The sequence below is a fragment of the Oncorhynchus tshawytscha genome, linkage group LG22 (assembly GCF_018296145.1).
Source record: "Oncorhynchus tshawytscha isolate Ot180627B linkage group LG22, Otsh_v2.0, whole genome shotgun sequence".
Taxonomy (NCBI): domain Eukaryota; kingdom Metazoa; phylum Chordata; class Actinopteri; order Salmoniformes; family Salmonidae; genus Oncorhynchus; species Oncorhynchus tshawytscha.
In genome coordinates this window covers 8,742,154-8,765,972 of record NC_056450.1, presented here as the reverse complement: position 1 = coordinate 8,765,972, position 23,819 = coordinate 8,742,154, and the positions used below count along the sequence as shown (strand labels likewise).

The 23,819-nt window shown below is 41.6% G+C and overlaps 1 protein-coding gene across 2 annotated transcripts; it reads left to right on the top strand.

Annotated features, from left to right (window-relative positions):
- The first annotated feature begins 200 nt into the window (after positions 1-200).
- Positions 201-17,428, top strand: slc26a10 (solute carrier family 26 member 10). Of its 2 annotated transcripts, XM_024404500.2 has the most exons (18): positions 201-799; positions 1,634-1,744; positions 8,315-8,472; positions 8,752-8,916; positions 9,274-9,426; positions 9,550-9,632; positions 9,767-9,914; positions 10,140-10,253; positions 10,423-10,500; positions 10,653-10,748; positions 10,887-10,993; positions 12,811-12,880; positions 13,843-14,022; positions 14,122-14,176; positions 15,732-15,820; positions 15,951-16,005; positions 16,343-16,449; positions 16,608-17,428. In XM_024404500.2, the coding sequence occupies exons 1-18, from the start codon at positions 436-438 to the stop codon at positions 16,644-16,646; spliced, it is 2,172 nt and encodes a 723-aa protein (XP_024260268.1). In that variant the 5' UTR covers positions 201-435; the 3' UTR covers positions 16,647-17,428. The 2 variants fall into 2 exon arrangements, with proteins under 2 accessions (XP_024260268.1, XP_042159592.1); XM_042303658.1 differs by lacking the exons at positions 201-799; positions 1,634-1,744; positions 8,315-8,472 and adding an exon at positions 8,514-8,652.
- The last annotated feature ends 6,391 nt before the right edge of the window (positions 17,429-23,819 follow it).

The window sequence follows — 23,819 nt, the reverse complement described above, 5'->3', positions numbered from 1 at the left end:
TGATCTCAGTGGAGTTTTACACAGAGCTGTACATTGTATGACTTTTAAGGGGAAGCCAGGCTCTTTGAATAGTTAAGTATACTGTGGGTGTGTGTCTGGTGAAGTCAATCGGTGGGGGTGGTTTGTGTAATAGCAGGAAAGGAGGAATAGAGTATGGGTCACATTTTTTTTCTTTTTCTGAAATATAAAGTTGGTAGCAGTAGGACCCTGCAGATTGTTATGGACCAGACATCCATCAACACAAACGTTGGAGACAAGCACACCTTTATGGGGTCTCTGCCAGGGACAAGGATGTAGGCTAAGAAAGAAACCCCAAAGAAAGTTCAACACAATAACAAAAAGTTTCGGCATTGAGCCATGTCATTGGCTGCCTAACACTAGACAGGAAAATTCGATGGTTTCTGATGTCAAACTAGAGACAGATTCCTACTATATATGACAAGCAGTAGCGACCGCATATTTTCTGCCTCATCTTCTCAGATTACTACTAGTTTCAACAAAGGCAACGTAAACACTCACCTGGAGGACAAGATGAGCGCTTCAGTGGCTGTGTACCGAAATATTTACACCGAGGACCGGTTCAGACAGTCGTACGGTACCGAGGACAAGCCCCGTGGAGGTGGTCAACGTTTTCGGGAGAAGATCACGGAACGGTGCAGGTGTTCCCGTGCAGCATGCCTTCACCTGTTGAGGGAACGAATTCCCATTTTTAACTGGCTGCCGAAGTACAGGCTGAAAAAATGGATGTTAGGTGATACAATAGCGGGACTAACAGTCGGTATACTTCACATTCCACAAGGTGAGTACATTTTTAAGTGAATATTGTGAGCAAAGGTTTACTGTAGTAAATTGATGTCGTTTGATGTCGATTTACCATCTTTACAAACTATTTTGTTACAACTTTTCCCCAATTCTGTGATGACGTTTTATTTCCCCCGTGTAACTGTTTTGGCAGTAATTACTAACCAATCGTGTGTTTGATTGATTTTAACAAGATTTTGTCAAATTGCTAATGTAAACGAAATAAACACCTTCAAATATGGACTTTTTGTTAATTCCAGATAATTGGTCAATGCTATCCGGTTCCTTGGGTACATCCCTACACTAAACCCCAACCTTAACCCATACTCTTACCCTAACCATAAACCTAACCCTTACCTAAACCTAATCCTTACATTAACCATTTCAAATGTCAACTTCAATGGAGTATGGACCTCCTAAGGATCCCGGATAGCACAGAGCCCAGATTATTTATACATTTGAAAGTATATTTTTACAATATGCCATTCACACACACACAATGTACAAAATAATATTGTTACAAAATGTAAAATGTATTTTAAAAATGTATTATCATCTGAGCTTGACAGGAAAAATGGAACCTCAAAAATGTAATCTCAATGGATGTTACACCCCCATGGTTTATTCAGATAAAGAAGTCAAGAAAATACCAGCGTTGAAAGTAGTTATACAGTAATAGCAGGTGTTATTTCATAGCATTTATTGCCAACATTATTTACCACGAGATCAAAGCCTTTTTATCGAAAGATGACACCAATTACTCATGTAGCCATGGGTGTATGTGATGGCAACCGATTGTAGCCTAATATCTTGTTTCTCTTCCTGAAAACAGGTATGGCCTTTGCCTTACTGACGTCAGTGGCGCCCATCTATGGCCTCTACACCTCCTTCTTCCCTGTGGTTCTCTACATGCTGTTTGGCACAGGACGGCATGTATCCACTGGTATACACACGCTGATATTATACATTTAGGACTGGAGCCTGACAAATGGATATGGATAGGACGCACAATGTGCCTGAGATAAATCCTCTGCCATGGGTATCTGTGTGACAGCTACTGGGTTTGAACCAGGGTCTCCACCGCCCCATAAGACTGTGTTAGTCCGCTGAGCTAAAGTCAAAGTTAATCATCATAGTTTTTTTAGTTTTAGTTAGTTATTCACACACAAAAGACAAATGAAAGACGGAGTACAGATAAAAACAGGGTATATAGGTGTGCAGGTAAGGTTGCAAGAGGGCTTAAACGACCCCCCCCCACACACACACACACACAAAGAGCAGTATAAACAGTGACTAGTGAAAGCCTTATACAACCCTTGAACAGTCTTCACATTTTGCTGCCATAAAATGTATCTAAACATGACTAAATTTGTGTCAGCTTCATGTTAAGGGTATGCTTGCCACCGTCAGGTACTGGGGAGTTTGTCAGGAGAAAAATAAATATGAAAGGAGCAAAGCCCATGTAGAAAATGAGAGGAAATCCAGATATCAGTCTTTTGAAAACCTTGGGATAGAGTTTTATTTTTCAGCGGGACAATTACACACATTTTAATGCCAAAGACACACTAGAATGGCTTTCCAAGAAGTGTGGAGTGTTCCTGAGTGGTCCAGTCTTAGTCCTTAGTCCAGAGACAAGGTTTGAATACTGCTGTCCATCAATGAATCACAACCACATTTACTGTGCTTGAGAAATTTTGACAAAAACAATAGATACATGTTTCCCTAAGAGTTGTGCAAAGTTATTAGAATCTTATTCAAAAGGATTACCTGCTGTAATGGCTACCGAAGGTGCTTCCACCATCAAACCAAATTGTATTGGTCACATACACGTGTTTAGCAAATGTTAAGCTTGTGCTTCTAGTTCCGACAGTGCAGCAATATCTAACAATTTCACAACAAATACCTAATACACACAAATCTAAGTAACGCAATGGAATTAAGAATATATAAATATATGGATGAGCAATGTCAGAGCGGCATAGACTAAGATACAGTAGATAGTATATAATACTGTATATATACATATGAGATGTAAACATCATTAAAGTGATATTATTAAAGTGACTAGTGTTCTATTTATTAAAGTGGCCAATGATTTCAAATCTGTGTATGTAGGCATGAATTAACTCTGGGGAGTGAAAAATTACGCAATCAAGACAGCTTAGTTGTTTTTTAAATTCAATGTGGAGTAGATTGTGTATATCGGTTGCAAAAAATATATAATTTATTCCCTTTATACAAGGGACTGTATTCAGAGCATTCGGAAGGTATTCAGACCCTTTGACTTTTTCCCAAAATTTTTACGTTACAGCCATATCCTAGAATTGATTAAATCTGTTTTTTTTTTCATCATCAATCTACATACAATACCCCATCATGAAAAAGCATTTACATAAGTATTGAGACCCTTTACTCAGTACTTTGTTGAAGCACATTTGACAGCGATTACACCCTTAAGTCTTCTTGGGTGTGAGGCTACAAGCTTGGCACACCTGGATTTGGGGAGTTTCTCCCATTCTTATCTACAGATCCTCTCTAGCTTTGTCAGGTTGGATCGGGAGTGTCGCTGCACAGCTATTTTCAGGTCTCTCCAGAGATGTTTGATCCGGTTAAAATCCGGGCTCTGTCTGGGCCACTCAAGGACATTCAGGGACTTGTCTTAAAGCCACTCCTGCTTTGTCTTGCTTGGCTGTATGCTTAGGGTTGTTGTCCTGTTGGAAGGTGAACCTTCGCCTCAGTCTGAGGTCCTGAGTGCTCTGGAGCAGTTTTTGATCAAGGATCTTTCTGTACATTGCTCCGTTCATCTTTCCCTCGATCCCTTGACTAGTCTCCCATTTCCTGCGCTGAAAAACATCCCCGCAGCATGATGTTGCCACCACTATGCTTCATCGTAGGGATGGAGTTTCCTCCAGACGTGACTCTTGGCATTGGTTTCATCAGACCAAAGAATCTTGTTTCTCATGGTCGCAGAGTCTTTAGGTGCCTTTTGGAAAACTCCAAGCGGACTGTCAAGTTCCTTTTGTTACGAACCGGCTCGTAGCCGGTAACAAAGAGGGAGACAACACAGAGTTAAAGAAATAAGAAACATATTTATTAAATAAAGTGAACTATATCCAAGTAACAATGGTGTGTGTAGTCAGTAGCGTAAGTGAGTGGATGCGTGCATAGATGGTGATAATGATGGGTGTTGAGAGGTGCCAAAATAAACAAACACAAAGAAGCCCTAAAATGCCACAACCAAAACCAACAGTGTGTCTCCTGGATATATGGGGGAAAGGTGTACAGTCGTGGCCAAAAGTTTTGAGAATGACACAAATATTAATTTTCACAAAGTCTGCTGCCTCAGTTTGTATAATAGCAATTTGCATATACTCCAGAATGTTATGAAGAGTGATCAGATGAATTGCAATGAATTGCAAAGTCCCTCTTTGCCATGCAAATGAACTGAATCCCCCCAAAAACATTTCCACTGCATTTCAGCCCTGCCACAAAAGGACCAGCTGACATCATGTCAGTGATTCTCTCATTAACACAGGTGTGAGTGTTGACGAGGACAAGGCTGGAGATCACTCTGTCATGCTGATTGAGTTTGAATAACAGACTGAAAGCTTCAAAAGGAGGGTGGTGCTTGGAATCATTGTTCTTCCTCTGTCAACCATGGTTACCTGCAAGGAAACACGTGCCGTCATCATTGCTTTGCACAAAAAGGGCTTCATAGGCAAGGATATTACTGCCAGTAAGATTGCATCTAAATCAACCATTTATCGGATCATCAAGAACTTCAAGTAGAGCGGTTCAATTCTTGTGAAGAAGGCTTCAGGGAGCCCAAGAAAGTCCAGCAAGTGCTAGGACCATCTCCTAAAGTTGATTCAGCTGCGGGATCGGGGCACCACCAGTACAGAGCTTGCTCAGGAATGGCAGCAGGCAGGTGTGAGTGCATCTGCACGTGGAGTGAGGCGAAGACTTTTGGAGGATGGCCTGGTGTCAAGAAGGGCAGCAAAGAAGCCAGTTCTCTCCAGGAAAAACATCAGGGACAGACTGATATTCTGCAAAAGGTACAGGGATTGGACTGCTGAGGACGGGGGTAAAGTCATTTTCTCTGATGAATCCCCTTTCCGATTGTTTGGGGCTTCTGGAAAAAAGCTTGTCCGGAGAAGACAAGATAAGCGCTACCATCAATCCTGTGTCATGCCAACAGTAAAGCATCCTGAGACCATTCATGTGTGGGGTTGCTTCTCAGCCAAGGGAGTGGGCTCACTCACAATTTTGCCCAAGAACAGAGCCTTGAATAAAGAATGGTACCAACACATCCTCCGAGAGCAACTTCTCCCAACCATCCAGGAACAGTTTGGTGACGAACAATGCCTTTTCCAGCATGATGGAGCACCTTGCCATAAGGCAAAAGTGATAACTAAGTGGCTCAGGAAACAGAATATTAGAATATTGATCTTTTGGGTCCATGGCCAGGAAACTCCTCAACACTTAATCCCATTGAGAACTTGTGGTCAATCCTCAAGAAGCGGGTGGACAAGCAAAAACCCACAAATTCTGACAAACTCCAAGCATTGATTATACAAGAATGGGCTGCCATCAGTATGTGTCAGGATGTCAGGATGTGGCCCAGAAGTTAATTGACAGCATGCCAGGGCGGATTGCAGAGGTCTTGAAAAAGAAGGGTCAACACTGCAAATATTGACTCTTTGCATCAACTTCATGTAATTGTCAATAAAAGCCTTTGACCCGTATGAAATGTTTGTAATTATACTTCAGTATTCCATAGTAACATCGGCCAAAAATATCTAAAGACACTGAAGCAGCAAACTTTGTGGAATTTAATATTTGTGTCATTCTCAAAACTTTTGGCCACGACTGTATTAATCCCCGGGACACACCTGAGCCCATGTGCGTCCCATTTCGCAGACGACCCTCCCAGTTCCGCCCACCAACATCCTATTAAGGAAAACAAGAGCAAAGAGAAAGAATTAGGCAGACAGAGTGGGAGGGTCGTCACACTCCTATCCATAAAGCCAGGGACCACCAAGGACCCGGGAACACCACAGCAACCAAGCATACATAAACGCAAACAAAATACTGTCCTAGTAAATGCTACCCCACTGCCCCAGCAAACTACATCCGACCCGACATACACCTCGAAGTGTTGTAGCACCCATATGAGTGCTAGCGCTTCTTTTTCCAACACAGAGTAGTTCAACTGATAATGGTTCAACTTCTTGGAAAATCAACTAACAGGCCTCTCAACATCAGACACATCTGCTTGCAGCAGGGCTGCACCTGCCCCCATGTGACTCGCATCCACCTGCACGTGACTCACATCCACACGCAAGGAGCAGCCAGCACCGAAGTTGAGGTTGACAGAGAGGGGACCAGACGTAAACCGTCTTAGCTTTCAGCAAATCTGTCAGGGGAGCGACCAAGGTAGAGAAGTTCCTACACAAACTATGGTAATAACCAATCATTCCCAAGAAACGCATCAGTTCCTTTTTAGTGGTTGGCGGTAGAAAAGCATCAATAGCTACCACTTAAGCCCGGAAAGGATGCACCTCACCCTGCCCAACCACCTTACCAAGGTACGTAACGGTCGCCTGAGCAAACTCACACTTAGCCAATTTGATAGGGAGGTGACCCGCAGCCAGGCAGTCAAACAAAGCTTGATTACGGGCCAGATGCTCCTCCCAAGTATCTGCATAAACCACTACATCGTCCAGATAAACAGTACACCCAACAAGACCGGAGACAACCCTGTTCATAAGGCGCTGAAAAGTGGCAGGTGCATTACACAGGCCGAAACTCATAACCAAATACGAGTACAGACCTAAAGGTGTAACAAAGGCAGAGATTTCATGTGCCCTAAACGTCAGTGACACCTGCCAATAGCCCTTTAATAGGTCAAACTTGCTCACAAACTTCGCTGCTCCGACCTGATTAACGCAGTCCTCTATCCGAGGAAGAGGAAATGAATCTGGCTTAGTGACACTGTTTACCTTACGGTAGTCCATACAAAATATGTTTGTCCCATCCGGTTTACTGACAAAGATACAGGGAGAAGCCCAGCTGGAGAAAGAAGGCTCTGCAATATCACTCTCCAGCATGTACCTGATCTCAGCATCCAAACAACGCCGTTTCTCTGAATAAACTCTATAGAACCGCTGACGGATGGGGCCAGCATCCCTAGCGCCAATATCGTGTTCCATCAAGTTTGTACGTGTTGGCCTATCAGAAAACAAAACTGCAAAACTCAGAGTCAGACCAACTGACTCGTCTCGCCTATCAGCAGCTAGATGAGCGAGAAGGCTATCCGAAACATCCAGTGAATTTTTCAATCTACCCTGCAGTACTCAATCGTCGGGACCAGGGACATCCTCCTCACCATGCGCGGACATAGCATGACAAAGGAGAAGAACCCAGCGGTGTAACCGTACTGGCCAAAAGAACAGGTTTTACTGTCCTCTGTGGACTCCCACTCCTCGGCGCTAGAGGAACGGAGGAATGTGCGTAATAAGGTGCAGATGTACATGGCACAGTTGGTGCTTTTTCCTCCGTTCAGGAGTGGCAACTAGATCGTTTTGCTCAGTGCACTGGCGCACAACCATATATTAACCTTGAAACTTTACTGAGGAGTGTCTTCCGTCTGGTGCTACAGAGATGATTGTCCTTCTGGAAGGTTCTCCCATCTCCACAGGGGAACTCTGGAGCGCTGTCAGAGGGACCATCGGCCCTCCCTGACCAAGGCCCTTCTCCCCCGATTGCTCAGTTTGGCCTGGCATCCAGGTCTAGGAAGAGTCTTGGCCGTTTCAAATTTCTTCCATTAAAGAATGATGGAGGTCACTGTGTTCTTGGGGACCTTCAATGCTGCAGAAATGTTTTGGTACCCTTCTCCAGATCTGTGCCTCCACACAATCCTGTCTCAGTGCTCTAAGGACAATTCCTTTGACCTCATGGCTTGGTTTTTGCTCTGACATGCACAGTCAACTGTGGGACTTTATATAGACAGGGGTGTGCCTTTCCAAATCATGTCCGATCAATTGAATTTACCACAGGTGGACTCCAATGAAGTTGTAGAAACATCTCAAGGATGATCAATGGAAACAGGATGCACCTGAGCTCAATTTCAGGTCTCATAGCAAAGGGTCTGAATACTTATGTAAATTAGGTATTTCTGTTTTTTTATTTGTAATAAATGTGCTAACATTTCAAAAACCCTGCTTTGTTTTTGTCATTGTGGGGTATTGTGTGCAGATTGATGAGGAAAACATTTTTAAATCCATTTTAGAATAAGGCTGTAACGTAACAAAATGTGGAAAACTGAAGGGGTCTGATTACATTCCAAATGCATTGAATATGAACAGAGCCTAGTTCACCAAAACACTTCCGTTGCATCTGTGCTCACACTGATGCTGAGTTGCTTCATTGCTGTGTTGTTGAGCCGCCGCGTGGCTGTTTTGGTAGTGGTGCTGAGCGGTTGAATCACAGACTTGCTGTGTCTGTTTCCCAGGTACCTTTGCAGTGGTGAGCCTGATGACAGGCTCAGTGGTGGAACAGCTGGTGCCCACACCTCTACAGCTCAACTCCTCCAGTCCAGAGGCTGCAGACTTTGAGGCCCAGAGGATTGGGGTTGCCTCCGCTGTAGCCCTACTCTCAGGGATCATGATGGTGAGTGATACATAGAGTTCTCTCTGGTTGAATCTCAAAAGTATTTCTTTCCCTCGATTCCCTGCATCCTCTCCTCATCTCCGTTTCAAAACTTCAGAGGGAAGCGAGGAGAGCATTGGAGGCCAAGATCAGAAGAGCTGCTCTCCTCACCTCCCTATGATGTTTTAAGCAGGAAGCAAGGTAAAGGACAAGTTTAAGATGGCATGGCCCTGTAGATGGAATGGTATTTCTATAGTGTTTAGATGTTGTAGTCCTGACTAAATGTTGTTTGTTTCACAGCTCTGTATGTTTGGGCTACAGCTGGGTTTCCTCTCTACATACCTGTCAGAACCCATCGTCAAGGCATTCACCAGCGCTGCAGCCTTCCACGTCACCATCTCACAGCTGCAAAGCATGCTGGGACTGCGGCTCCCCCGCCACACCGGCCCCTTCTCACTCTTCAAGGTCAGCAATCGGAGAAGTGACAATGATCAGGATGATACAGTGTTCAGTTTACAGTGGTTTAGAGCTCCAGTATGTTGTGGAATTGTAATAAAAACGGTTTACTATCATAACCCAGGTTCTCTGAAGGAGAGAAGAAGTCTCAAATAAAAGAGAACTGAGGGAGCTCTCAAAACCTCACTAGGTTAAATTTAACCTTGTAAAAGAACCTCGACAATCATAAACACCAGGTTGTGGGAAGAGACAATTGAAAGAGTTGCTCCTCTCTTCACTATAACCCGCCCCACACCAACATGGCCCGATGAAATCCATCACCCCCCTGTGTGTGTTAACTCCTTCCCCCCTGTCTGTGTCCTCCAGACCCTTGCGTCTGTCATAGAGAACCTTCCCCAAACCAACATGGCTGAGCTACTGACCTCCCTGGTGTGTCTGGCCATTCTGGTACCGGTCAAAGAAGTCAACATGAGATTCCGACAGTACCTACGCACACCCATCCCCGTAGAGATCCTCACGGTCAGTCACGAAGAGAACAGCTATTATAATACTGGTCATGTTCAATGTAGCTCTGTGTAGCTGTAATGTTTGTGACGTGCTTATTGGTGTGTTACATCTCAATTTGATGTCTCTCTTTCTCAGGTGATAATAGCTACAGGAGTGGCCTATGCTTCCTCTCTGGACTCAAACTATGACGTTCAGATAGTGGGACACATTCCTGCAGGGTAAGGTATCCACTAACTGAGCATCTCCATCTAGTGACATCGTCATCATCATCATTTAACTTCTTTTAAAAGAGAAATGAACCATTATAAACAGAGAGTGAGTGTCAAGTTTTGACCGTGTTTTGACTGTGTAGCTTCCCTAGTCCACGGATGCCTGCCTTGCACAAGTTGCCTGAGGTCGCTGGAGACACGGTCGCCATTACGTTCGTGGGTTATGCTGTGTCCGTCTCACTGGCAATGATCTACGCAGACAAGCACGGCTACTCCATCCAACCCAACCAGGTAGGCCACAGTGGTCCTCGACTAATATGATTCAGTAGTGCTGGAAAATCAACACTCACTCAAATCTGGTCTCCGTGTACAAGGCACGTTCAATGTGACTTCTGTGTGTGTAATCTGTGAGCTGTGACAAGAAGTCCATCTTTAAGGACAAGCGTTATCATTACCATCATCATCATCGTCGTTGTCATCACCATCATCGTCATCATGTTTGCCTTGTTTCTCCAGGAGCTCCTGGCCCATGGTATCTCCAACACAGTGTCGTCTCTCTTCACCTGTTTCCCCAGCTCAGCCACTCTGGCCACCACCAACATCCTGGAGAGTTCTGGGGGATTCACACAGGTACACACTACTTTCTATCAAGCCTACTTTCCAGGCTTTGTCTTTCCTTGAATCTGTACGGATGACTTTCTAGATGCCCTATTTGTCTGCCTCGCCATGTGCTTCTGGCATGGTGATACATTCATTCCTTTCACGTCATTTAATGTTCTCTGTCTCTCTGTCCGTTCAGCTCTCTGGCTTGTTCACCAGTCTGGTGGTTCTGATAGTTCTACTGCTGATTGGACCTCTCTTCTACTTCCTGCCCAAGGTGAGTCAGTGTGTGTCTCCTAAAAGGTGGAGGCATACAGACTTTAGCTAGTTTGTGCAAACAAAAGGGCATAAAACGAAACGAAGTGCACTCGTCGTCCGAGTCATTTACTCGTAATGTCCTGATCCACCCTGCGTTAACTCTCTCCCTAGGCAGTGCTGGCCTGTATCAATGTCACCAGCCTCAGGCAGATGTTTCTACAGTTCCAGGACCTGCCAGACCTCTGGCGAGTCAGCAAGATTGACTTCGTAAGTCTCTCAGTGTTACCATTGATTTGTATAAATATACCACTTTTGGGCAAGTGGTTTAGTGATCAACCCCTGTGCGAACCAATGTGGCCTGCATACTTGTGACCTTATATGGACTGTACTGTATGTGTTTTGCAGGTAGTGTGGCTGGTGACTTGGCTGTCTGTTGTGGTCCTGAATGTCGATATGGGTCTGGCTATTGGAGTGGTCTTCTCGATGATGACAGTCATCTGTCGCACACAGAGGTACGCTATGCCTTCGCCCCTCTCAACACTTGACAACACAGACACAGTGTATCAATGTTTCCGTAAGAGCTACAGCCGTTGGAACTGTACAGGTTACTATTGCTAAATGTAACCAATGTCTAGCCAAGCGTAACTGCCTGTGTACATCTACAGTATATGCATACAATTTGTTATTACATCTGTACTAATTTGATTTCTGCATTCATCAGCAACAATAATCATTAGCGAAACTATAACTATGCCTTCTAATAATGTGACGCAATTCTCTAGAGACCGCTGTGTGCCGGAATTGAAGTCTCTAGAGTAGAGCACTGTGGATTACTGTCTCTCATAGGGACAAATTAATATCCGTCATAAACCTGTGATATGAACTTGATACACTCACCAAAGGTAGAATTGATACAGTGGCTCAGTTGGTAGTGCATGGTATTTGCAAAACCAAGGTTGTGGGTTCAATTCCCATGTGGGACGAGTATGAAAATCTATCTATGCTCTGGATAAGAGTGTCTGCTAAATAAATGTAATGTAAACATAACCAGAGTTTACTTTTGAGATTTGAACATTATATTGTTGGTCGACTAACACCATACACTGACTATACGAAACAGTATGGTAGTAGTTGCCAGGTGCACTGGCTTGTGTCAAGAACTACAACACTGCTAGGTTTTTCATGCTCAACAGTTTCCTGTGTGTATTAAGAATGCTCCACTTCCCAAGGGACATCCAGCCATCTTGACACAACTGTGAGAAGCTTTGGAGTCAACGTGGGCCAGCATCCCTGTGGAATGCTTTGGACACCTTGTAGAGTCTATGCCCCGACAAATTGAGGCTGTTTTGTGGGCAAAAGGGTGGGGTACAACTAAAGCTGTTGCTGTGACCGTAATAATGCCACACCGGCAGTCACAAGTCATGAAGGCAGTCAAATTCCACGTGACCATTTAGTCACAGTAATCTGGCTTCTCCAAGTTTTGATGCTGCTGATGGTCATTATTAGCCTACCAAACTTGCTAACTGCCTGCTACTCAGCACTCTATTGTCCCTCTAATCACTCTGGCATCAATTCAAATGTATTCGAAAATCTAATCAAACACTTCATGAAAGCCCATGAGCTCATGTTGTGCAACATTTCTATAGGCTATGTAATTGCGTGAGAAAACAGTGTGATGGCCTCTATTAAAAAGAGGAGGATAAGCTTTCTATAGGTGTAAGCTCTACTATTGCCCCTTTTTCGATACAGGTGCATGATAATGATCCATTCTAAATCCCCCCCAAAAATTCACACATACAGTGGGGCAAAAAAGTATTTAGTCAGCCACCAATTGTGCAAGTTCTCCCACTTAAAAATATGAGAGAGGCCTGTAATTTTCATCATAGGTACACTTCAACTATGACAGACAAAATGAGAAAAAAAATCCTGAAAATCACATTGTAGGATTTTTAATGAATTTATTTGCAAATCATGGTGGAAATTAAGTATTTCTAAAAGTACTTCTATAGACCTGTCTAAAATAAATAATGGATTTATTGTGAAGGTGTAGGCTATATTACATGGATTTATTAGACTTCAAATGTAGATGTTCCAAAGATCAGCATCAGTGACTTGTAGTCTGTGTTGAAGCCAGGAGATTCTAAATGTGTTTATGTTAATTAATCAATTACCGTGAGACCGACAGTTATTTCCTTGACAATCACCAGCTAACGAAATTTTTCTGACCGCCACAGCCCTAGGTGCAAGTATATATTAGGAAGTTGTACCTAACGTTTGGTATACTCAGTGTATGCATACACTCCCATAATAATAACACCGTTTTCCTCAGGGCTGGGTGTTCCGTGCTGGGCAGAGCGAGCAACACAGAGATCTACAGACCTTTAGAGAACCACAACAAGGTGAGAGGAATTCTCCTGTACACACTGTAGAGATATTTTTCTGTCTGTAAAGATATCATATTAATCACAATACAAATACTTCCAGTGATTCTTGATGTAGGTGTGAAGTAAAAACTGCTAATGTGATGCAATCGTGAGAAACCCTCATTAGTATCATAGTTTCAGACAGTGATCAATGTAGAGCGCTGCACGGGCATGAATTTTAAAACCGAGTCCTACCCCATGCCTGTGATGTTCAGGTCCTACCCTACTGAGGTCCTATTGCTTCTGCCCGAAACCCGAAATCAGGAATAACTTCCTCCATTAATAAATCCATGAACTGCTACTCTCTGTCACTCGCGCGCAGCTCGCTCTTACGTGCCCTCTGCTCGTGGCGGCTCTGAGTCAATGAAGAGACACGAGAGAGCAGTTAGCTGTTAGCTACTTTTTGTCCCTTTAAACTCAGACAAAACTCAAGGAGCATGATTATTTTCTGTGACATAATCTCTCCTGTCGTATATTTGACGAGGTTGAAGCACTTCTGACACTTTCTTAGGGTGTCAGTCAGGTATGACTCTACTGCGCAGCAGAACACGCGTAAATAGCTCAGCTTCAAAATGTTAGCGATCAACTTTAGTGATCCTCGAGCCCTGCCTGTACCCTAGTTATGGATCTTTTTTTTTGGCCCTAACCCAATTTATAATGTCAGGGCCCGTCGAGCACATGTGGGGTAGCAGAGCTCCATATCAATGTCTGTAGGTGTGTCACCTTGTCCCTTTGAAAACACACTTTATAACTTACTTTAGTTATTGCAAACCGCACTGGATTATAGCGTCTTCTAAATGACTCAACTGTAAAAGAGGAGGGTGGGAAGCAAGAAAATCAAATTCTGTCTGCACTCTTTAAAAAAAAAACACCTCACAACAAGTGATGTTTGGGATGAGTGCTCTGTTAACCTGCCTCTCTCTGTCCCCTCTCCTTAGTGCTATGAAGTTCCAGGTGTAAAGATCCTGACATACAACGGGCCCATCTACTACGGCAACCGCAGCTTCTTCAGAGAGGACATGAGTCGTCTGCTGGGCCTCACCCCAGAGAGGATCCGCAGTAGAGAGAAGGCCAGGAAGGCCCTGGAGAAGAGGGAAAGAGAGGCTGTCAGCACTGTGGTAAGACTGCACATTATATCTGGGCTAGATCACATCTTGTACATGAGAAAATATCAAAACATATGTTCTATAACTTACTGGCAATGTCTTTTTTTTCAGGAGAGAGGTGTCGCAAACACATCATTTTCATCTGAGAATGAGTTCTTTAAATCTGGTGAGTGATAATACATAAAAGTACTGTATATAGTTTGCAGTAATGTAATCTGGGTACAGGACTACTTACGGTGCATTCGGAAAGTATCAGACCCCTTGAATTTTTTTCACATTTTGTTACATTACAGCTTCATTCTAAAAATGTATTCAATATACACAATACCCATAATGACGAAGCAAAAACAGTTTTTCTGACATTTTTGCAAATGTATGAAAAAAAAAAGATAATATATCACATTTACAGACTGTAAGTATTCAGATGCTTTAATCAGTACTTTATTGAAGCACCTTTGACAGTGATTACAGCCTTGAGTCTTCTTGGGTATGATGCTGCAAAGTTGGCACACCTCTATTTGGGGAGTGCCAACTTCTTCCATTTAAGAATGATGGAGGCCACTGTGTTCTTGGGTAAAAATGATTTTGGTACATTTCTCCAGATCTGTGCCACTACACAATCCTGTCTCGGAGCTCTATGGATAATTCCTTCGACCTCATGGCTTGGTTTTTGCTCTGACATGCACTGTTAACTGTGGGACCTTATATAGACAGGTTGTGCCTTTCCAAAACATGTCCAATCAATTGAATTTACCACAGGTGGACTCCAATCAAGTTGTAGAAACATCTCAAGTTTGATCAATGGAAACACTAGGCACCTGAGCTGAATTTCAATTCTCATAGAAAAGGGTCTGAATACTTATGTAAGTAAGGTATATTTGTTTTATTTTTTATTTTTTATACATTTGCAAAAAAAAAATGTAAAACCCTGTTTTTGCCTCGTCATTATGGGGTATTGTGTATAGATTGATAATTTAATCAATTTTAGAATGAGGCTGTAACGTAACAAAATGTGGAAAAAGTCAAGGGGTCTGAATACTTTTCCAAATGCACTGTAAAGGCCCCGTTTTTCTTGTGTATTGTATCATATTGAACAATAGCCGATGAAACGGAACAATGTAAAAGTGTTCAAAAATCTGATCAGCGTGATCTAGACAGGACCTTCTAATCAGCCTGTTTCAATGGCCGGGAGTTTCAGCTTTCTATGGTGACATCACAAGGTGGTACATTGGTTAATAGACCAATAAGAAATAGAGTTCCAAAACTCTCTTCCAATAACAGTTTTAAGTTTCTCCCCTCCCCACTCAGACTGCTCCCAAGGTATTTTTGTCAATTTGTATGGAAAACTATTACAGTAAGGTATTTAATTGTTACCCAGTAATAATTTGATATTGATATAAAAATGGCTGCATTGGGCCTTTAACTCTCTACCAGTAATACACTGAACTAGTGGTTAGAGTATTGGGCCAGTAACCGAAAGGTTGCTGGATCAAATCCCCGAGATGACATGGTAAGCATCTGTTGTTCTACCCCTGAGCAAGGCAGTTAACCCACTGTTCCCCGGGTGCCAAAGACGCGGATGTCGATGAAGGCAGCCCCCCCGCACCTCTCTGATTCAGAGGGGTTGGGATGAAATGCGGAAGACACATTTCAGTTGAATGCATTCAGTTGTACAACTGACTAGGTATCCCCCTTTCCCTTCCCTAATGTTGTCTCTGCAGAAACAGCTGAAAGTGAAGTCCAGGCAGTACTAATAGATTGCAGCAGTGTGATTTTTGTCGATGTTGCTGGAGCCAGACTCTTCATACAGGTGAGAAAAGTAAACGATATAGTATTTTGTTGTGCAGTACCTTCTGCTAGACGAACATACAGTACCTTGTTCTACAGTATGTTATCTTTCCTTCTAGTATCGGTGGAATTAATGATGCCTCTTTTTCCAGATGTGTATTGAATGCCAGAAAGTTGGGGTTTGCATATATTTGGCCAATTGCAATGGTAAGTTAAACAAATGAATGTATAACCAATAGCAATAAGTTAAATCATCCAAGCGTATGCTTAGCAGGAGTCTGACGTGTGATGTAATGTTGAACGGGGAATGTTCAGACTCTAGATCTACAGCACTGACTGAAGTTCTAAAATGTAAAACCTTACCCTACGAGGTCTTGACTACTGCTGGTTTTCTGTTCTATCTGATCATTTAATGAGCCCAATTAAATCAGTCCCTGGTTAGAAGGGAATCTTTTTTTTTTTTAAAGCAGTGGAACTGGTTTCGAGGTCCAGATTTGAATTTGAGGGATCTAGAACATTGATAGAAGGTACTCTTCCCCGCCAGAGAGTGTTCTGAGGATCCTAACCTCCAGTGGACTGATGAACTACATGAACCCACAACACATCTTTGTTACGGTCCACGATGCTGTGATGTACATTCAACAACAGAAGGTACAAAACACAAGCAGTGACACGACGTTGAAGACGTGATGAAGAATGCGTTTACAGTAGTGCTGTAATAGAGTAATTATACAGGAACACAGTTTCAATTATCTACGGCAATATAGTAACCAAAACCTGTGAACGTGCTTTGTTTTTGTTCATGACAGGAGCAAACTCCAGAAAACACGACTACCGTTTGGGTGTGAGATGGTCGGTCGGCCATTTTACACGTCAAGATGAACTGATATGCCGTAACATGCACGATACAGACCAGGGGGGGAAAACATCTCTCCCTCTACAAGAGCTGTACATCAAGGTTTGTTCCTGGTCTAAGACAGGTGCAGTGCTGTGTTAAATGTGTATACTAGTATGCCATGGTTGGGCTTCAAGAAGGGAGCAGCGTATTGTAGCATTTCCGTAAGAAATGAAGGGTCAATCCCAGTATTTTAAATAAGTATTTTAAAGGAACAATACTGAAGAGACTTGCACAAGTGACTACAACGGTGGCAGAGCACGTATGACGCATAAAGTACTCCTGCTACTCACTGGAATCCAGGAGAAGAGGCCAATGAGAGATGTTTATCTACTACAGTAACCCTAGTAAACACAAATATATATACATTATTTGATTATTATCTGTTAAAACATTGCTTATTATATCTGAATGCTGGAGAAATAGTGGCCAACCATTACTGCTATTTGTTTTGTAGTTCTGTCATACAAAAGTGAATATTATTCCGATGGATAAAATGCACTGAATGCTTTCTTAAAAGGGAGACATGTATATTCACGTGAAATAATGCCTTATTTGTTGTAAATGTATATTTCTGTGTACTGTACATTGTGTTTATAATGAAATGCACTGCAGAAAAGGAGTGAAATTAAGTACAGATACCTGTATTGTCTGCAACTGTAATGTCCTCCTGCAGTTTTTGTAATACTTTTATTGAGTTCTTTTACAATAAACATGCTCAAAATGTACAGCTTACCTGGTCACTTTTACATTTGTGGGATTTAGCAATGCTGATTATGGTGCATTCTCCCTAGACAAGTTAAATTCCTGAAATACATATTCTAAGTACAAACTACCAGATTTTGACAAAATATATCTATATTTTTTAAATCTAATACTGTACGCACAAACAGACTAGTTTACATTTCTAATTCTTTCCCTGAAGACCCAATTTAACCCAGAGAGACTGAAGGTGGAATGTCAGGCATGCCTGTCTGATTGACAGATTGGGAAGAAGACAAAAGAGTCTTGGTTTTGGTTTTGTTCAGTGGGTCAGTGTGTCAGACAGTGAAGAAATGGGGAATACTGTTAGCCCCTCTGAAATGTACAGCAGTACAAAGGACAGTCACCAACAAGGAAATCAGTCAATCAAAATAAATAAATTATCCACCTAATCTATGGATTTCAAATGACTGGGCAGGGGTGCAGCCATACAGTAGGTGGGCCTTGGAGGGCATAGGCCCACCCACTTGGCAGCCAGGCCCATCCACTGGGGAGCCAAGGCCCAGTCAATCAGAATGGGTTTTTCTCCACAAGAAGGCTTTACTACAGACAGAATTACTCCTCAGCAGGTGTGGTAACTGAATGGTTTTATGAGCATGAAAACGATGTAAACCGTATGCCGTGGCCGTCTCAGTCACTAGATCTCATCCCAATTGAACACTTATGGGAGATTCTGGAGCGGCGCCTGAGACTGTGTTTTCTACCACCATAAACAAAACACCAAGTGATGGAATTTCTTGTGGAAGAGTGGTGTCGCTCGCATCCCTCCAATAGAGTTCCAGACACTTGTAGAATCTATGCCATTGCAATTTTACATACAATTTTACAAAAGCAACCTGATATCCATATAAAATATATTCTATATTAGAAAACCCAAAAACAATTTGATGGCTATTTAACTACAAGTAGAATAGTCCTGGCTTTTTGTTGTTGTTGAATCATAATTATCAAAATAAATCAGTGGTAAAGTGTTAACACAGTACATATTTTGAAATCATTTGTATTTTTTACACAATGACATACTGTAGCTGATATGCGATTAGGCCTGAGTAGAACTGCGTAGCATACATACTGCCCTATGCTGTCATAGGCCTTTCTAGGGTCTTCCAGCGTTGAGCCGAGCCCTTCGTAGTGCTTCATCATAATCACATTACCTTGACCTGATAAAACTGTATGTGGTACGAGTTCAAAAACAGGGGCAAAAAAAATCCTAACTAACTAATTATTTGCTTCCTTGATGTCGGATGCCCATGGATGGAAGTTATTCATTTTTATCCCGTGCATATTTCAAAGAACCCTCTAGACAGTTGCACCCTTCGGGTTTTCTCCCTTTAAAGCTCAAGGAGTGTTTTACTAATTGGCAGGCAGGAAGGAAGTAGCCCACTTCAATTAAAGCGTCCATGGTGGTACACAACACAAGACTCACTCTGGCCAAGTGTTTACAAAGGCTGCTATACCTCTAGCAGACCTCAATTCCCTTCCGCTCATGCCGACACTAACTGAAACATCAAACTAATCTAAAGGTTTTGGACACACGCCACGAGCACATGTATGCACACACATGCATGCACACACGCACACACACATACATTGTACAGGTGTTTGACCATCTACAAATACAAAACCCTTCATAGAGGGTCTTCTTTAATCTCATCTTCTCTAATGTAAAACATGTCAAGTGTGGTATCCCGCAAGGCAGCTTTCTTGGCCCTTTACTGTTATATTTTTACTAACGATCTACTACTAGATTTAAACAAAGCCTGTGTATGCTGATGATTCAACATTATAAACATTAGCAACCACAGCTAGTGAAATCACTGCAACCCTAAACAAAGAGCTGCAGTCAATTTGGCATGGGTGGCTAGTAATAAACTAGTGAACATGAACATATCTAAAACTAAAAGCATTGTATTTAGTACAAATCATTCCTTAAATTCTAGACCTCAGCTGAATCTGGTAATGAATTATGTGGCTGTTGAGCAAGTTGAGAAGACTAAACTTCTTGGTGTCACCTTAGACAAATTGTCATGGCATATTGATTCAATTGATTCAAGATGGGGAGAGGTCTGTCTGAGATAAAGATATGCTCATCCTTTTTAACACCACAGTCGACCCAACAAGTCCTGCAGGCTCCAGTTTTATCTTATCTTGACTATTGCCCAATGATGTGGTCAAGTGCTGAAAAGAAGGAGCTAGAGAATCTGCAGCTGGCCCAGAACTATGCAACACGTATAGCCCTTCAATGTACACAGAGGGCTAATCTCAACCGTATGTATGCATGTCAGTCTCTCTTGGCTCAAAGTAGATGAAAGACTGACTGCATCAAACCTTGTTTTTGTGAGAAATATCAATGTGTTGGAAATTCCAAATTGTCTGTATAATCAACTTACATATAGCTCTGACAGACATACTTACCCCAGAAGACATGCCACCACGGGTCACTTCACAGTCCCCAGGTCCAGAAATTCAAGAAAACGTACAGTATTATGTAAAGCCATGATTGCACGGAACTCCCCTCCATCTCATATAGCGCTAGTAAACAGCAAACCTGGTATTAAAAAAACAACAAAGCAACACCTCACGGCACAATTCCTCTCCCTCATGTGACCAAATGTTTGTGTGTATGTACTGACACTGTATGTGTAAATGACAGATGCACACACACACACGCACACACACACACACACACACACACACACACACACACACACACACACACACACACACACACACACACACACACACACACACACACACACACACATACACACACACATACACACACACACACACACACACACACACACACACACACACATTATTCATCTTTAGTTGTATTGTTTCTTTTTCTTTAAAAAAAAAAACATTTTTGCCTTTAGTTGTAGTTTTTTTATTACATTTTTACATATAAATGTATGTGAAGTATTTTTTTCTGTCTTGTCTTGTCGTCATGTGTCGGACCCCGGGAAGACCTGCTGTCGCCATTGGGGCGATTCTTATGAAATCATAAACCGTACAATGTAAACAAGACAGGAACTCAAATAACAGAACAGTAGCCCTATTGCAACAGTATCATATTCAATAGTTAGGCCCCTGTGTTTTGGTTAATCATGTCACCTGACCTGGATTATAACATTTATTTTAAGCCTTTTCCAGAAACGACAATTAGACCAAAAATGAAAGTGATTGTCTGAGGATGGTGCTGGACCATCTGACAGAAAAAGAAAAGGGGACATTTTGATGAAAAGTCTTTAAACAAAGGTTCAACTACAGGTCATGTGACATGATTAACCAAAACAGGGCCCTAATCGACAGTACAAGGAGCATCTATTTGGCAACTAACCACATGAGATATTGCTAGATTATGCCAATGGTAGAAGTACAGACTTGAGACGTGATATACAATAACCAACCACAACAACTACAATGGACTCAATTAAATCAATCTTGTATTTACTCACAAGCTTCTCCTGGTCAAAATAAACCCAACTACAGGTAATACTACTCCACTCAGAGGTAGATGCTTCCGGTAATTAGCTAGAATATGGAGTGTGATCAATGAACTGCCAGAGGGACGGTTTTGGTTTTCTAACAGTGAATAGAAACAACCCACCTCTGGTTATTACTCTACTCAGTCAATTAGAAATTCATACAGTTAGCAGCCTACTGTAAAACAGGGAAAACGGCAAACATAGTTCCTAAAAATCCATAATCTTAACCATTCTTTGTATACTGTATTGCAAAAATACAATTTCATCATTAAAATGTCGAAAACTGAATTTGACATTATATTAGGGATAAAACAGTATTAGATTGCTGTAGTCTGTATGATTGTTCAGGTCTTTGGTTCCACCTTGTGGTCAAATAGTATAATGGCAGCATCTAACGGGATGCCAAACAGTCTCAAACAGTCTCATGAAGGATAATACAAAAAAAGTATAAATATGCTTGAATTCATTATGAAGAGAAAACAATTACTAAATTGTCATGACATCATGCTCTGGGAGGTGTAGTTGAGTATTTAATACAAACAGATCATTAGTCAGTTCCTTGTATAAAAAAGTGACAGCAAGTTAATGCATTTTTTTTTATTGAATTTTATTTGGGCAAAAGACATATACAACAATATGTACAATATTGTATGTATAAATATATACAATATGTTCTCAGAGCATAGCACGTCAAAATATACATTTCCGAGTGGTCCTCGATGGTAAATACATATAGAACATCTACTGATTAAAAGACACAATTACAAACAAACACATTACATTCATTCATATTGACATCGTAAAAAGTGGACCTAAACATTGCACATCACCCTAACCTTAAAAATACAACCTTGATTATTGCACATCACCCTAACTTTAAAGATACAAATTCATTGCACATCATTTCTAACTGTAAAAAACGAGTTCATTGCACATCATCCCTATCTGTACAAAAAAAAACATGACCAGCAGTAGCAGTAACAAAAGGAGGCACAAGGTGGCAGTGTTAGACAGACAACCTGATCCAGATTAAGACCTGCTACTTTGCCTGCTTGTTATAGTCTTTCTATGATTTGTTGGCTTGATCTCCAAGGGGAGGCTATTCCATAGATAAAGGCCTGTATAGAAAAACGTGTTCATCGCAGTACTGTTTACTCTTGGGAGGGACATTCAGCATGTACCTGATAACATTATTTTGCATGACCTGCAGTCTCTTCCTGAGCTTTTTTGATAGCCCACTATACGAGGGGGAGTGGACATAGTCAAAGTGACATTGAATCAAGGGTGAGGCAACAAGTTTCTTCACTTTAATGTTGAAGGATCTAGTGTTGCGATATAGAAATGTCAGTTTGTTTGCTGTTTTAGAAAGGATTTTAGCAGCTATGTAATCTCCAGATAGAGATTGATTCAGGGATAGACCAAGATAAGTGACACTCATCTTTGATTAAATGTCCTTGCCTGCACAGTTCACCTGCATCTTGTCAGCCAATCTATGCTTTGCTCCAAACTAACTCTATTCAGTTTTGACCAAATGTAGTGACAATTCATTGACTTAGATAAGGAATAAGAATGGCCCTAAGATTGATCCCTGCAGTACTCCACAGGATATTTCTTTGGCCTCTGACCAAACATCACCAACATTACATACTTGTGTTCTGTTGGTGAGGTTAGCCCAAAACCAATTTACGGCCTCATCACTTAGACCCATGCATTTCCGTTTCATCAGAAGGATGTCATATTCCACAGAGTCAAACGCTTTCTGCAAGTCCAAAATGACTGTATAGTTCCCCTTGTCAATTTCTTGCTTGATATGATCAAAAAGGTCAATAAGGCAAGTATCAGTTGAATGAGCTGTTCTAAAACCAAATTGAATTCCCTAAAGTAGTTTGTGCTCGAGAAGGTAAACCTCAAGTTGATTGAGAACTAATCTCTCAACAACTTTAGATAAGGTGCTGAGGATCGACACAGGCCTGTAGTTACCCACATCTGTTTTGCTACTCTTCTCGAGCGGAACAACCCGGGCTGTCTTTGAGATGATTGGGGAATTTACCACTACTAATAGAAAGGTTTACAATGTGCGTTATTATTTAAGCAGTGACACAGGCACTATTGAATCTTGCAGGAAGGTTATCAAAACCAGTTACTTTGTTGGTGCTCATTGAGCATAGTAGATTGGAAACTTTGTCTTACGTTAACATACAAATCTCAAACAACTCATTTCTGATATTTTTGCTATGGTAAACGTTTACAATAAAGGACTGGCCTTAGATTCCAGAGCAGGAATGAGGCTATAGTTAGTGGTAAATAATGTGTTAAAATAATGTGTTAAAATGATAGCAATCTTTGCTTCGTCATAGAATAAAAAATCATCAATATCCAGGACAATACCACAGTATTTTACCTTATGAGCAGTTTTTGAGCCAATATCCTTTAAAGTTTTCCACACAGAGCTGATGTAAGTTGTCATTTACAGTGTCTATGTAATACTGGGATTTGCCCTTATCCATCTTGATTCTTGCTTAGATTATACATTTAATATATAACCATCATAATATTGTTTGTAGATTTGTCCTTCTGAATTCAGACAGGTGCGATCCATTATCCTAATTAGGTCTAATATTTCCCTGACCTCTGTTTGATTCAAATTTGTTTCATTGGGGCCAGAGAGTCGAGGTCAGAACGCAACATCTCTTTAAAAAGATACCAAGCTTTGATCAACATCGTCACAATTTAATACATCAGACCAATCAAAATGACCAAGGACTTCTAAAAAACGTTCCTTTGAGTATTGTTTCATAAACCGTACCTTCACATACAGTAGGTTTTACCTGGTGTTTTTTAAAATCTTTTTCTTACGAATACAGTAGGTTACC

What these genes read in the sequence shown, in the direction of transcription:
- slc26a10 (XM_024404500.2), top strand. Translation starts at nt 436, where the DNA reads ATGACAAGCAGTAGCGACCGCATATTTTCTGCCTCATCTTCTCAGATT. An exon ending in TACTCTCAGGGATCATGATG is followed by an intron (nt 8,473 to 8,751) that starts GTGAGTGATACA and finishes TTTGTTTCACAG; the next exon opens with CTCTGTATGTTTGGGCTACA. An exon ending in GTTCTGGGGGATTCACACAG is followed by an intron (nt 10,254 to 10,422) that starts GTACACACTACT and finishes CTGTCCGTTCAG; the next exon opens with CTCTCTGGCTTGTTCACCAG.